Below are 15,800 nucleotides of genomic sequence, written 5' to 3' on the forward strand. Positions count from 1 at the left end.
TTAAACAAATCTTGACATGATATTTTGGATTCTGACTACAGTTTTTTGTAACTGTACGTTAACGTCTTTTATCTTTTCTCCAGGTACTTGGCGCTGTACAAGGGGTTGGTTCCCAAGATAATGAGGCTTGGACCAGGTAATAAAAAACACTTCCTGTATACTGATTTTGAAGTCATCGCTATGGTAACATTACCTGTCACAGCAGATGAAAAAGATTTCACCTAATAGTTTTAGTTTATAGTTTGAGATTTGTACATGAACTGAAAACTAGGCTGGAAGCACCGTTTCCTTCACAGACTTATTCACTATTGTGTTTTTTCTTATATATTTAATATAAAAAAAAAAAAAAAAGACAACAAGGTTTACGTGATAATTTCTCATACCTCTAATAATGTTTGAATTGAAATACTGTGAGCTAGACATACTGTCTACCCCCCTTTACACATAGTTTACAAGCTTCTATAATATGTATATTCCCATGTGTTTCTGGGGCATTAATATCCACGATAATAATGGTATTAATTCTTAAATAAAGGCTTACTCCTTGTGTCTCTCTCTTCTGTTGTGTTTGCAGGTGGAGCAGTGATGCTGTTGGTCTATGAATATGTGTCTGGATGGCTACAGAGGAACTGGTAACAGGAAAAAAAAACAAAAAGAAAGGACACCCATGATAGTGCCTTATTGTTCCTTTTTGCCAGTATTGTTAACTAACCAGATCAACATTTTCGTTAGTTTCTTTTTGTTTTTACCATGAATGCAAAATACCAAAACAGCATTACAATATATCAGAGCGCAGCGATTCTCAGGAATTAAGAACAATCTGAAAATAGACAAACACATTTCTAATAAAAGGCAGGTTTTTGACATCGGATCAATAAGTTTTAAAGTTCCCGGGAAGCCGTTTTATCTGACTGAGTGCACCGGGGTCCTACACGAACACTATATATTTGTTTCAAATTTAATTCATTTAATCATGATTTTAGTTGGGGTTTTTTTTCTCTGTGTTCTTCTCACCGGTTTAAAGTGAGTGATGCATGTTTGGGGAAAATGTGATGTCACTTACCTGTGCACCAATCAGAGTTAAGCAAATTTTAAACCAAACTCCAATGACGGTTGTGGGGCCGTTGGCAGTATACTGTCAGTGACATCTGATCAAACCACACAGGTCTGATGAAGCAGATTGTAGAACTCTTAATAAATATTGACTTCATAAATACATAATAAATTAAAGCCATTTTTAGAGACTTTAATGTTAAAACATTTTTTAAAAGATGAGGGCGTGTTTACATGACGACCTCTATTACTAGTTATACTTGGACACACTCTTGAGTAAGATGAATCTCATCTTGTAGACCGACATGAACACAGCTCAGCTGGATCATCCGCCTCCAAACTGGAAATCAGCAGCAGCACACTCACTCTGTAGTTGTGGAGTGATGCGCAGATATGCATCCATCTTTGTACGTAACACACATCAGTCAGCGCAAGTATATAAACCTACTGTAATCATACTCGTACAACGGAGCCTTACATTATCTCAAGCAAAACAAACAGCCGATAAACAGCTTCAATACGAGTTACAGCACGTGCATTGTGTTGACCGGCTGCAGAATGTTTTCAATGAATATCTTTTGCATGACCGACAGGTCGTGTTCCTCCAATAAATTGGAGTTTTATAAATTCCTCTATTTTAAAAGATTATGTTGCTTTGACTTTTTACTTCAACACCTTAAAGAAATGAAGCTATTTTGGGAAGTTTCTTGCATGAACTGGTAACAAATAAAAAGGAAAAGCAAAACTTAAACTCCACACTCGTTTCCTCACTGTGTGCCTGCATGTGACGGGGGTTGGGTTACGCACTTGTGTGTAGCAGTAGGTTTGTGTTGCGACGTCGATACGAGCATACGACCTCCCTTAAGTCCCGTCCACCCCCCCACCCCCCTTCGTCATCGCCCTCCTCCTCGTCGACCGCACCGTCAGAGCACGTTGTTGTTCGAGTATCTGTCGGCTGGTGAAGTGTCTGTGCTTTTTTTTTTTTCTCTTTCCTCCTCCCCTGAACACAGCTTCAGTGCAAGCTAAAACAACAAGCATAAGAAATTCAAATGTGGGCGAAGCTGCAGGAGTCGAGGGGGTTACCGCACACATTCTCTCCCTCTGCCAGTCTAACTCAAATATGCAAACACACACACACACACACACACACACACACACACACACACACACACACACACACACACACACACACACACACACACACACACCTGTTGCACAGCCTCGGGCGCTTTGGCTGCTCTTTAAGAGACTCATCTTAACTTCATCTGGTAGTCGCTTATTCTGAGCCACGTTGGCATTTGACAGTCGTCTTTAATGTGGGAGTTTCTTTTCTGCCAAAATGGAGCGGCTCCCTGTTCTCTGCCCGGCGGGGCCCGTGGTGACAGGCTAACAACTGCGGCTTGCAGACTGATGGAATTGTTAGCAGCTAACCTGTCCACTCTGCGATTGGTGTGGCTGAATGTTTGTTTCACACTTGACAGCTTGCAACATGTGCGCCTGTATTGCCGGTAGCTAGGCAACGGAGCCGCCCTTCACCTAAATTCCCTGCTGATCATAAACCTTCAGTGAAATGTCCTTCTCCCCATTCTCTTCTTTTTTTAAATTTTTCTTTTTTTTTTTTTAAAACACCCTTTCCGTGTATTTTCCACATCTTCGTCTGTAACATTTCAATTCGGTGGCTCCACTTTGACAAGCCTGCAATCTGGGCACAGCTCTACCTGTCACTTCCAATGCAAATGTGACTAATGATTAATATGTACGGTATTAAAATGGGCGCAATTTACTCTCCACGTAAAAAGCAGTGAGCCGTGCATTCGTACACAAAGACACGGGACCAGACGTCTGGTGATTTTTTTTTTTTTTTTCCAAACCGCCTTCTTTATTTAAGAGGTTTTACTCACCTGTCTGCTCAACGCTGTTGTTTTAAGACATTAAGAAAACACTCTGGCTGTTGTCAGCCTCTTTTAAAAATATGTTCACTGAGCAGAAACATGCACGACGTCCCGTGCTCAGCCAGTGTTACAATCCCTGCTCTGTGTTACTCTCGCAAATGGCTGTCTTGTTTCTGATTGCATGTGGAGAAGTAAAGATAACCATATGACACTGAAGTCAGACTCCACATAATTAATTATAAACACGTGTCTGCCCCTATTTTTAAAACTACGCCTTTCAGACCTCACCTCCATAAAGCTGACCGACGTTCGGCTACGAACGCAGGAACTATCAGACTTTTTGAGAAGCTTCCTCCTGTCTAGAAAACACACTGTTCCTGTTGTTTTGTTTTTTTATTCTGGTGTCAATTAAGACGACCGCATTTTAATTTTCTTGTATGAGTCAGAGGAGACTAACAAGACTGTGTGTAGCTCATGTAGCTAAGTTGAAAGGAAAAGTTGTTTGGCCTTGTTGTGTGCAGGCTGAGGTAAAAAAAAAACAAAAAAAACAGGGCATGTAACGACTCTTTCATGCCAAGTTAACTATCATTTTGCTGTTCGTGATGGATGGTGGGATGGCGAAGGGAGGGGGGGGGGGAGTGGCTGGTGCAGCGAGTGTGTGTGATCATCGCGTCCCTGTGATGTGGTTCACATACGGTCAAAGAAACACAACGATCCCTGAGCAACGGTCCGTGACCACTGGATGCGGGGAAGAGTGCTTTCCAAGTCAAATCAGCTCCTGCATGGGGAGGACTGTTGACACTGTCACGCGGAGGCACTGTTTATGCTGTAACGCAGGAGGGATAGAAACCTCCTCAGCAGCAGGTAAATGCTATGCGAAGGAGCAGGTGAGCAGGCTTTTATCAAAACTATCAATCTACGACGTCGTGCCCACGCTGGAGCCCAGTTTGTTAAACGTGTGGTTTCCACTGCAGGGCCAGACTGGACTTGCCAGACTCGCACATAATTTATTACACCAAACCCCCCCACCCCCTCCCTGCCCTCCTCCCCTCCCTCCTTCAAAACTTTCAGAAAGTATTTTTGCATCATTTTGCAACCATGTCATTTGTCAGCTGGCCTGCGTGCTTTTTCTTTTGTAATGAACATGTTGAGTTGGCCCTGACAAGCCCTATTTGGCCCATTTTGTGGCTGCTGCAGGTTCGCGTTTGGGTCACATGTCTGATGACCTCGGAGACCGCAGGCCGATGAGCCTATTTGTGGCTCTCTGAATGTCCGTGGACTCCACCTCACCCCGGCCGTCTGCGAGTTCTCGGCACACGATCGGCAATTTTTAAGGGACAGTTTTTTGGGGGTTTCTTGCGCTAAACCCGAAATTCTTTAAGACTAACTGTGGAAAATTGTCATGCCATTAGAACATTATTCTAGAAAAGATAGTAGGACTTTACTCGAGTCGTCATTTTTTTTCTAAGTTTAAAAGAACAAAATATTTCACTGCTTCTTATGTTTTTATCGCTTCACTTTCAATTTAAAATATGTCACAATTTTCTTTTACGTCGATTTATACATTACACATAAATTGTGTAATAACTTTTTTTTTAGGACTAATTTTGAATAAAATATACACCTGAATTGCTTTAAACTAAATATTCCTTTGTCAGTCAGGTAATATGCAGGTATCATTTTTAAGGGCCACATTAAATGTAATGAGGTGAGAAGAAAGGTATTAATCTCTGCTATTTTAATGGCCAAAAGATTTTAAAATAATTACATTTTGTGGCGACATACACTGTGCTCAAACCTTTCCTGATGAACTTTCCTAGTGAGCCGTGACGTGCGGTAATAGAAAACCCAGGCTTTGCAGGAGCACAAACGCTTTTTCTTTTTTTTTTCTTTTATGAAAAGCAGTTTCCTGCTCATGTAAAACAGGCCAGCAGGCCACGATGGCCTGCATTTAAGACGGAACGAGACACAGAAATTTGTAAATATGTCAGCTGTAACGGTGCATACTTCTTCTGTTCTCGGAGTAGTACGTGTTGAGGATTCCCCCAAACCACCAGCGAACGCCATGAAGACCAATAACAGCCAAACAATTTAATAAGATACATTCAATTTCATTGTGCAACATTTGTCAATTGTTAATGCTCTCGACTCCAACATAAGACCGATGACAATTTTGTCTACATGTGCGTGGAGGCATCCGTGCTTTCTGTAATTGCACTTCATTCAACGTACCTTAAACTAATAAATAAACTTCTCTCTGGAGCTCTCGGACACATTTTCAGAGAAGTGGGAAAACAATGCTCCGCAAGACAGTTACTTTTATCAAATCATAAACGACAACAAAAAGCATACAAACGTTCAAAAAAACAAAAACAAAAAAAACAATAGCAATTAATAAGCACCCTGAAACACTAATGCAAAGTTTTTTTCCCTTTTTCTCTGATTGCGTATTCATGAAGTTATACATTACCCCGTTTTGCCCAAAGACATTTGCAGAAGTGTGCAGTAAAGAATCTGAGAGGAGTTACGTTGACAGATGGGGCAGCAGTCTTTCATCAGTCCTTCAGAACACCTGTCCTGCAACTTCTTTGAGACAACAACTTTGTTGTGTGGACTGACGGACCGCTTATTCCTCGTGTGTCTTCGGTCTGACTGCCTTTAGCTCGGCGGAGGGGGACGGGTGGCGGCGTCGCGTTCTCATCGGCAACAAATATGGGTCCCGGGGGCCCGAGTCCTTCATAGAAAGGTGGCAGCGGGAATGAAACGAAGCCACGGGGGGGGGGTGGAGGGGACAGACTTGGGAGTCCCCCCCCCCCCCCCAGTCCTCTCCATCTCCTCGCTCACCCCACCCCACCCCCCTTTCTCCCATCAGTCTGCGGAGGTGACTTCACAGCGCCGAGGCGGCGACCGGGTGGATGGCGTCACGGTTGGCTGTCATGCTCTTGAAGGCCAGCGGGGTGGCGGTGTCACAGCTGCGGGGAGATAGAGCACTGCCACTGGCCGGCTGCCATGTGGGTCCGGTCACATAGGCCGACGTGGTGGCGCTGCACCCCGTGTAGGGTGACACTTGGGTGGGAGGGCGGTAGTGAGGCATGCTGGGCGCTGTGACATAGCTGTTCACTGTGGGCAATCCATTCGGCGTCTGGGGACAAAAGAGGGCCGAAGATTAGTCGGTGAACATCTGCACTATAGGCCCGGAAAGGTCGCGAGGAACTTTTTTTTTTGGGGGGGGGGGGCTCCGAATTATTAAGACACAAATTATTTTTCCACCGGTATCTCCTTAAATAGGGAGTGTAAAAACATATTTTAGCTGCTTCACTAAGTGACCCCCGTCCCAGGTACGCAAGCAGCTGCAATAGGGGGGAAGAAACGGAGGCAAGCCGTAGAAGAAAGTGAAAGTGATGTTGGTTGAATTATAAACAGCACAGACTTCAATTCTAGCTTCACAGCCACCACATAAAAAACCCATTTTCCCAATTTCGATGAAAGTATGAATGATCAATTATGCGCTCTCATGCTCCTGGAACATATTAAACAAGTATAAAAACCGTACATGCATGATTGACCGTCAGTATGCGGACCTTGTTTTCTACCCGAAAGTGGACGTTTTCTCCGGCGGCGGTGATATAACACGCCAGACGATGGGAGACGGGCGGGTTGGGGGCGCCACAAAACAGATGTCATGATAGATTGAGAGTGAAAAGGCAGGAAGAAGGGAAATATGATAGAGAATGAGGCAGGGTTCGGAGCATGAATGGGCTTTGCTTCTCTGGCACCGCGACAGGACTTAACTTGAGGAATTCACCAAAGCATTTCAGCAGGGAGGCAGAATTTCTGTTCCTGGGTGGTCCGCGACTTCCGAGAATTATTTCGACAATTGGGATCTTTTCTGTTGCTTATTTTCATAGATTCACTTGACTTGACAGAGTCACCGGCTACTTCTTTAAAATAGACATGCAAAATTACCTTCTGAGGCTGACATTTGTGGTGATTATAAAACATAACTGCAGAGCAAAAAAAAAAGAACTGTACGCACGCGCCTGTGGGTGTCTGTGGGTCGGTGCCGGGTGACTGCGGGTGTCTGGGTGAGTGTTGGCGGGCGTTGACGGCGTTTGTGGGTGTTTGTGTCTTCCTTTCGCTCAAAGATACCGACGAATATTTCATTAAGTGCTAAAACAGCCTTTCTATTGGGTTAAACGTTTTTGGTTTTGTTTGTTTTCATCTCCAAAAAAAACCAACAACAAAAACATATTCTCAAACATTATCACAACCCCAATTAACGAAAAAGCGCACGCACAACCAACGAATACACACGACTACATGCAAAATCCCAGGAAACTCCCTCTCAGTTTAACACCACTAACTACAGCCTCAGAAACGACCACAGAGCTGAACCAACACCTGTCTGGACACAAAGTCAACAAAATTGAAAGGTTTACAAAGGATGAATTGGCTGCATCAGATTTCATCCTTTGTTTGGTGTCCCTTTTATTTTGTCCAGCCCTCCTCCACCAGCTATTATCAAAGGAAGTATACTTATATGTAGCCTACTTAGTATAATACACTATAAGATATGCAAATATTAGAATTTAGAGGAAATAATTATTTACAGATTTATTAAAAAAAAAATAGATATTAAAACGGCCTGATGGAAAATACATTTTATAAGCTCATCTTTGGTCATTTAAGAGATATTAATAATAATGTATGTTTGTGTTTTTAATGGATTTTTGATTTATTGAGTAAACGCAAAACCAGAACTGAAAAATGAAAAGCATTTATGCCATTCGGTTAAACTCAAAGGGTTCGCCTCGTCACGCCCCAATAACGGTGTTTATATTTCAAATAAATCATTAAAAACGTTTCGACACGAGGAGCCTTTTAATTTGGCGAGAGGAATTTTTTTATTTACAACTATTTTAAACTCGTACTTTGATGGAAAAACGCGTCAATACGTTTCTATTGTTCTAGAAAAATTTTAAAAAAAAATCAGATTCAGCACGAGCCGCCACCGCTGCGCGGGTTTGAACTCGCGACTCTACTTTAAATCCGTTTATGACGCTCTTCTTCTTATTATTCTTCCTCCTCCTCCTCTTCCTCCGGGGGTCCCGTGGGTGCATCTTGCCCCGCTCTGCCCTCTGAACAGCGCCTAAAAGGCCACGTGTTTCTAACCACGGGCTTTTGGCCTTGTGGAGAAATACGTGTGATTTAAGCCCGCTTGATATTTGACGAAAAATAAAATGACCTTTTTTTTTTTGTTTGTTTGTTTTTTTAGAAGTTTTCCGTGTCCTGCTTTCGGTTCAGCTCGTACTTGACAAGTCGACGTTTAAGAAAATATATAAAACAATTTATAGGCCTATCGCTTTGTTAAAGACTTTACTTTGATGGCTGGAAAGAAGGCGATTTGTAGTTTCAAATCTTTCGAGATGTTTTGACCCGTGACCGTCTCACACAATTGCGAGCTTGAACATCAGATAGGGCCTGTTTGGCAGAGCTGCCTTGTGTACAAAAAAAAAAAAAAAAAAATCTTTGAGTGTCAAAGGCAAAATCCTCTCTTTTGCTGGAACACTAGTTTAAGTAGTTTAAGAAGTAAGCTTCGCCGTTCTTTGTTTTTCATGCAGTAAACTCTGTAATTTATAGAGTTGTTATTTTCTGCATTTAATGGCTCACTTCTGTTTTTGTAGAGCTGCTTGGCTAACCGCTCAGACAGTTACTGTGTCCACTTTGAACGCTCCTTTAATCTCGCAGCATCGGCCCTGTTTTCTGCGTAACGAGCATGAAAACTCCCCCCCACCCCCCACCCCCGTGATAGAGTGGCTAAATAAATTATGCAGCATGGAAACCTTTTTTTTTGCTGTCAATAGCGCGAATCGCAACGGCCTGAAAAAAAAAAAATATAAAAAAAAAAAAAAATACGAGAACAAAAATGAAGCGCGCATGCGCGCACACGTAAAACCGTCATCACGACCTTTCCGTTTGTAACCTGCTGTGGGAAAGCAGACGTAAAGGCCTGCTAAGAGTCGTTCTGATATTAGCGTCGTATTTAAAACAAAGTACAGGTGAAGCTAAATAAAAGTGAACGTGATCCAAATCAATTTGGGATTATTATAAAAAATGTATTCGCAGAAATGTATGGGAAATTCAGGTAAAATATCGTTTTTATAAATAATTCAAAATGAAAGGAAATTCGGCGTCGGCTGTTTTATTTTGGATTTAACTGTTCACGTTTATTTTGTCGACTTGAAATAAACTCGGGTGCGAAATAGTGACGTTTAGGTCTTTAGGTTTTACGACTGTTCAGCGTTGGTTGAGACAAAATAATATCCTATAGCCTACTATACTCCTAAAGCTGTGTAAAACAAACAAATGACGTGATGCTGCTTGTTCCTGTTACGCAGCTCAATGACTTGACTCAGACCTGGACTACAGCACCAGAAACCAGCCCATTAAAATACTGTATGCTTGAATTAAATACTTTATGCTTGAATAAATTACTAGGAAACCGAAAACAGACTATTGACTGCTGGCTCTTATTTATGGGTCCAACTAGTGTCTGAGTGTTTAGCACGCTACAATTAATTTCAAAAACCCAATAAGATTATAACTAGGCTATTGAAAACTCCACTAATTATTAAATTAATCATTCATAAAAGCAGTGACCCAGCTGCATAATCTAAGGGAAGTGTCCCTTGTAAAACCAGAATTAAAAATTTAAAAAAAAATGATTAAATATTACAAAAATGGACCATTACTTTAGCCAGCAGAAGGAGCGCATTAATGCTATGAAAGGCAAATTTCCAGGCCACACAGCCTAATTATTAAAATATAAAAATACTTAAGACTGCAGTTAGATTAATAGGCTGATTTCCAGAAGTCTTGATAGATTGTTTTTTTTTAATTCATGTTGCATTTCAGGTTACCCAAAAAAAATGTGAGGTGTTCACTTTTCTTTTTTTTTTTTACCTGTGTATTTTGCTTCAGGGTCTAAATGCGGTTTATCCATGCCATTGACTAGTCGAGAGCTTGCTGGTAGGAAATGTGTCCTGTTTATAGCGCTCCATTCTTCTAGTTTGGCGCTGGGAAAGGATGGACTGTCACTAACTGGGAGGGTAAAAGAGAAAGAGAGAAGAGAAGAGAGTGAAGTCAGGAAGAGTTTTTTTTTTTTTTTTTAGATGAGGAAAAAAAAAAAAAAAAAAGGTCCGGCACAGGCCGCTGTTACTCATGCATCCATCAGCCGCAGGTTAGCCAGGTTGCATGAGACAATAAACCCTGTGACATTTTGCACTGAACCACGCTCATTTGTCATTTTACGCACAAATAGCATATTTGTCAAAGGACTTTGGTGTGCGTAAAGTTGTTCTTAAAACGCTTTTTTTTTTTTTTTGGCCAATTAAACAAAAATAACAGCATTAGTGTCTGAAGTCAAATGTACTCCTGGTATTATTCTCTCCAACTGTCTGCAGGTGAGATAAAATATTCTTAAAATATCGGTCTGAGATATTTAAAATAAACACGACGAAGCTTAATCTTTTTCTGTGACGGATTATTAAAGATAACACTGGCGAATGGTGAAACTATCTGTCGTATTTTTTTTTTTTTTCCACTTGCCGTGAAGTAAATGTGTTTAGACTGAGCGAGGCTAAATGTTTTGGTTCCTCCTTAAAGATCAGATGAAGATTGAGGCCCAGTCGAAGACGGTTAGCAGTAAGACGACTCTCTGGTGGGTCAGAGACATTTTAGCCCACCAAATCGTCTTCCTGTCGGGGACAAATTAGATTTACTTTCACCGACTCCCTCCTTTTTGCGTGATGGATATTATATTATACAGAGGTCCCTGTGTTTACTAAGGGAACAGCAGCCCCACCAATGTCATAACTCGATAAAGAGCGTTAAGCAAAATGCATGTTGAAACTGATTGATTGAATTCACTCACAGCAGTTTGAGGGTTTTTTTTTTTTGCCCCCGCGTGCGCCTTGAAAATAAATATTAGCTCAGGCAAAAAAATTCCCTAATAGCTTGTGATGTTAAGCCTACACATATTTCTTTTTCTATGAATTCCACATCCGGCTTTTACAGTAATTTGACTAGTGAAATCACTTCAGCGCTCACGTCACCAAACGTCCTTAAAAAATCTTAAGCCAGCGTTGAAAAACCTGCCACAAACATCTGCTAATAATTTGGAAATGCACAAATTGTTTATAAAGGCAGCCTTTCAAAAGACATTCCTGCCGCTGTGATTTCTCGTGGATATCTGCCTCCCCATTTGTTTCGATTAGTTTGCTCGGAGTTGGGAGGGTTTTTTTTTTTAATTATTTCGCGTGGAAGTGGAGAGCAGCCGTGGCGTGTTTCTGCAAGGTTCGTCCTGAATCCTCGCAGTGGACTGACAAGCGTTTTCCCCTTCCTGCCACTGGCAAACAAGCTCTCCAGAAAAAAAAAAAAAAAAAAAAAAAAAAAAAAAAGCCTTCTCACACCACCGAGCCGGCCATTAACACTGATTTATGCCGGATCCTGTTTCACTGTTTCCAAAACAGTTGCGGTCTTGTTGAGTAAGCTACAAGCCGAAGAGCTATCTGGGCCTATATACCTGCGTGTGTGACACGACAAACACAACACGTGCAGCCGAAAACGCATCGCGACTCGAGTTAGGTCTCCGAGGCCCGAATCACCTGAACGCAGTTCTTGCACAAAAACAAGTACCAAGTCATGGCACACATTCAGCACACCTCATTTTTGATACACTTCGTTCTCACCGCCTTTCCCTCCGCTGTCCCTCTTAATATTCCACATCCGCCTCCTAATTATTACTGCAAGCTGGAACATCTGTTTCTGAACTTTCAAATCAATATCAACAGGCAGGTTAAATGGCGTTTAAGCCTTCTCTTCTCCATGAGTTCATAACGTTCCGATGGGTACTTTTGGAGGCCTATAAAAAAAAACAAAAATAATTGGACTAACTCAAAGGGAAAAAAAAAAACAAATGCCCGTTTTTCTCTCCAACACACAAGCACACATTCGCACTCTTGCGCGCAAAACCCCTTCAAAAGTTGGTTAAATGCAGTGCAATAAACAAATGTGACCGCCCCTCCGTGTGGCCATGCTTACTTTGTTGCTCGGTAATAGACCGTATCCCCAGAATATCTGTCACAGAGTGCGAGGAAGGCCATATCCTGTGCATGGCCATGTGTCCGGGAAGGGTGGGCATGCCAGGGGGAGTGGGCACTTTGGAGGTCGGGTATGAGTATAAGTGGTTGTAGGGAATCGTTGGTTGTGGCGGTGGGTGAGGCGCCTGCTTGCCCGACTCGTAATGGCTCTGCTGGGACAGATTCCCAATCTTGTTTCGGAGGATCCGACTGATGGAGCTGACGGAGGGCAGGTTGAACTTGTCGCAAACCCCGTCGGCGAGTAGCCTGTCCCGGATCTCCCAGGCAAAAATCCCCGGGTCTCTCTGCTTGTATGTCCGTATGTGCTTGACCACGGTGGGTGTGGTGACCCGTGGCTTGCTGCCTCCGATGGCCCCCGGGAGGATGGAGCCGGTCTCGTTGTAGCGGGCCAGGATCTTACTGACGCAGCCGTGGGAGACGCGCAGCTGCCGGCTAATGTCACAGGGTCGAATCCCAAGTTGGGCCAGCTCCACTATCCGGAGCCGGATGGCGTTGGGGAGCGGCCTGCCGTTCACGAAAACACCACCAAGTTGGTTCACCTCTCCGAAGGCAGGCTCTGGTGTCAAAAACAAACACACAAAAAAAAAGAGCACAACAATGAGACGGAGATTAGGCAACAAACTCGAGGCCCACGACACACTTCCAGTTGCGCGGGTTAAACCACTTATTTATTAGACCTGACGTCGCTAACAATTTACTTATTTACAGAAATCAAATACAGCAAATAGGTTTAACACCTTAAGGGCGTCTAAAATTACTTATTCCACGTTTTGTCATTTCTCAGAGCACCGTGCAACTAAAACTCCTAAAAGTTTATATATATAAAAAAAAAAAAAAAAAATCCACACAATACACTGAGGCGCAACTTTTTAAACTTTAATTTTCACCAAACTCTTAAAGTGATAAACTGCTTGTCTTGAGTTATTTGAGTTTAAGCACGACGTTTGGGTGAAAAGTATCAACTCTGCTGACTGATTGCTGTCGCACACGGAGGCTAAACTTCACGCGGGTGTCCAGCGTTCAGAGCCAAAAACCCATGCGTAACTGACACGTAATAATTCAGTAGTCTGGTTTCTCCCCGTCAAAACATCACAGACCGACAATATCTCGCTAGATTTCCACAAACTCGCCGTGGTACGTTGGACCGTTTCGCTGCATCCCTGACGAGGAGGGGGAAAAAAAAAAAAGGGGAAGAAAAAAAAAAAAAAAAAAAAAAAAAAAAAAAAAGCAACGATCCAACATTGAACTCACCCATCGTGTTAAAGCCGCAAATGAAGAATACGGTGTCCGCGTTGTGCCTCCTGCGTGGATCCTGCTCCGCGTCCAGCGTGTCCACTGTCCAAAAATCGTGTCCAAGAAAATCTTGTTGTGCGATAAAGGAACAAGAGGGACAAAATTCTCGATCTGTTTCCTGACGGCGCCGGAGACAGGCTTACATTTCAATCTGTTGAAATCAAGAGGCTGGGCTTCCACAGCGTCTCCCTCCGCTGATTGGTCCAGCTCTTCTATCTACGGACGAGATTGGTCCAAAAGTTTGACATGACAAGTCCGCAGCGATTTCCCCCCCCCCCCCTCCTCCCTCTCACTCCGCAGTCCTCCCCCTCATCCTGCTCTCCCATCAGAAAGCAAAACTGGAGATATACCACCATGAATGTGTTTGTTATTGAGACAGATAGTGTGAGTATGATGCAGTATCAAGATTTGGAATCACACTTTCACTTTTTCAACAGTCAGGTAGCACCGAATTAAAAAAAAAAAGATACGTAAAAAAGCTCCCGTTGGAGACCATCACAAGAAAACGCCACCTGAACAGTATTAATATTTTCAGAAAAACACATAAATTTGTGCATTTTAAACCCCAATAGCTGCAATTAGTTTGATTACTTGCTCCTGTTTTTATAATAATAATTAACCCTTTCAAAATAAAATATAAGCCCAGTTCTGCTATGACTTTGGGTGGCTTTACGCTCCACTACACCACTCTTCATCTTTAACCTTTTAAATGGCATCATTAAGGAAATAGGAGGAAATGAATGATTGCTTTTGAGTTATGTAATTGCCTGGATAATATTTGTAAATTGTATCTGTGCGCTTTTGAATTATTTTACTTTTCTTACTTACTTTTTTTATTCTCCCTTACGCATCAACCGTCGACTGTTACACTGTGTAAAACGCACTAAAAGCAAATACTTCACGGCACAACGATTGGCTGAAAATGAGCCGATCAGAAGGCGAACATGTTTAAAGTTTGGAAAGGATTTGTCTTAGTCATGCTGTTTGGAAAGAAATGGCTGATTTACAAAAAATATAGACGATTTAACAATCGTGCCAATTCTGAATTAAGTATTACTTGATTGATTTGGACATATGTGAAACGAACATTACACTTTAAAGTGTTATTTAAACTCAACCATTTTCCCTTGTCCATTTTTAAACTTTAAATCCGTTTGATTTGCATTGAGGCTTTGAGCCGGACCGACCAAATGTCGCCTTTTTTTTTTTTTTTTTTTTTTTTTTTTTTTTTTTTTTTTTTTGCCAATTACGCATAGCAAGCGTTAATAGTGTGCAGGCTTTTAGAACTCTCATGTGATAAAAGAATTACCTTTTATTTCTTAACCTTTACATAATTGCTTCCCCGGCTCAAGGTTTGCAGACAAAAATCCAAGAAAAGGGATTAATTCCACCTTTACTATCCCTGCATTAATCCTTTCGCTGTATAGAAACCCCACTTGCAAGTATTAAGGAAGATTTGTTGCTTCCCGACACGAGAAACAAACACACGCCATAACTTTGCGCCTTCAACTCTCTCCCCTTTTTGACACATGCTTTGGGTTTTCTCGTGTCATATTTTTTTTAAAAAGGCCACGGCGCATGACTGACCGTCATCTCTGCACAATCTAAAGGGATCAACGTGCATGTAAACATCAAACGGTACTCCCGTGCAGCCGTGCAATTAGGAATATTGTTGAAAACCTCTGCTGACATTAAACACCGACGTGGCTTTGGGTTAGGGTACAAAATGTACACAAAGTATTCGTCGGTATTTGTTTCAGCACGCACAGCTCTGAGGGCTGGATACTGGAGGGGATATTTTGTTTAGTTTTCCCACCTTTTCAGGATGGCGTAAATCTCTGCAAAGCAACAAATTGCAGTGTCCGTGTCCGCACCAGTACAAGTCGGTTAAAGGAAGCGTAAATTCACGTTTTTTTTTTTGTCTGGAGATATTTTTGTTTACATGAAGGGTTATTTGCCTTGAGATGACCGACTGGGGGCCTTAGTTGACTCCATTTTTTTTTTTTTTTTTTTTTTTTTTTTAAACAATTTTTTAATTGTTACCACGGCATCACCCCTCGTGCCCCCACCTGCCCACCCTGCTCAGCTCCCAGGCCCACTAATGCGTCAAGGATAATGTTTACGGTGGGGAAACGTGCTCGACTTGTTTCCATTGAGGTGCCTCTGGTGGCTGAAATAACAAAAGGTCAGTGGTGAGGGGATCAAAGGTCTCCGCCGTCTGCTCCATCTTCAGCAGTTTTCGACTGGACGGACATGTGCATTCCTCCCCTTTTAGACTAGACGTCCAACGTGACGGTACGTGGCGCTGCAGGGACATCACCGGGTTTTAATACGTGTTTTTTTTTTTTTTTTTTTTTTTTTATACATGTTTATTAATGACACCAGGCAGCACCTGGGGAAT

The 15,800-nt window shown here is 42.2% G+C and overlaps 2 protein-coding genes across 3 annotated transcripts in view; one reads left to right on the forward strand and one right to left on the reverse strand.

The window, feature by feature from the left end:
• The window catches only part of slc25a21 (solute carrier family 25 member 21), an 83,704-nt gene extending 81,895 nt beyond the window's left edge, over positions 1-1,809 (forward strand). The window contains exons 10-11 of the mRNA XM_069152727.1: positions 84-136; positions 575-1,809. Of these exons, the coding sequence (XP_069008828.1) occupies positions 84-136; positions 575-636 (115 nt within the window). The 3' untranslated portion in view covers positions 637-1,809. The remainder of the gene's footprint in view (positions 1-83; positions 137-574) is intronic.
• A 4,015-nt stretch (positions 1,810-5,824) lies between these two features.
• On the reverse strand, positions 5,825-13,436 carry pax9 (paired box 9). Of its 2 annotated transcripts, XM_069152728.1 has the most exons (4): positions 13,358-13,436; positions 12,048-12,662; positions 9,909-10,046; positions 5,825-6,087 (listed from the first exon to the last, which is right to left on the reverse strand). In XM_069152728.1, exons 1-4 carry the CDS (start codon positions 13,359-13,361, stop codon positions 5,912-5,914), a joined length of 933 nt encoding a protein of 310 aa, XP_069008829.1. In that variant the 5' UTR covers positions 13,362-13,436; the 3' UTR covers positions 5,825-5,911. The 2 variants fall into 2 exon arrangements, with proteins under 2 accessions (XP_069008829.1, XP_069008830.1); XM_069152729.1 differs by lacking the exon at positions 9,909-10,046.
• Between the last annotated feature and the right edge of the window lie 2,364 nt (positions 13,437-15,800).

Source organism: Embiotoca jacksoni, unplaced genomic scaffold (assembly GCF_022577435.1).
Source record: "Embiotoca jacksoni isolate LCO1_2020_lvr unplaced genomic scaffold, fEmbJac1.0.p SCAF_18, whole genome shotgun sequence".
NCBI lineage: Eukaryota > Metazoa > Chordata > Actinopteri > Embiotocidae > Embiotoca > Embiotoca jacksoni.

Bases quoted from the DNA above. Each gene is read 5' to 3' on its own strand.
- pax9 (XM_069152728.1), bottom strand. The intron at 10,047-12,047 runs GTAAGCATGGCC...TTACCCTCCCAG, and splicing joins GTCTATTACCGAGCAACAAA to TTAGTGACAGTCCATCCTTT. The intron at 6,088-9,908 runs GTAAAAAAAAAA...TTTTGTCCCCAG, and splicing joins CCCTGAAGCAAAATACACAG to ACGCCGAATGGATTGCCCAC.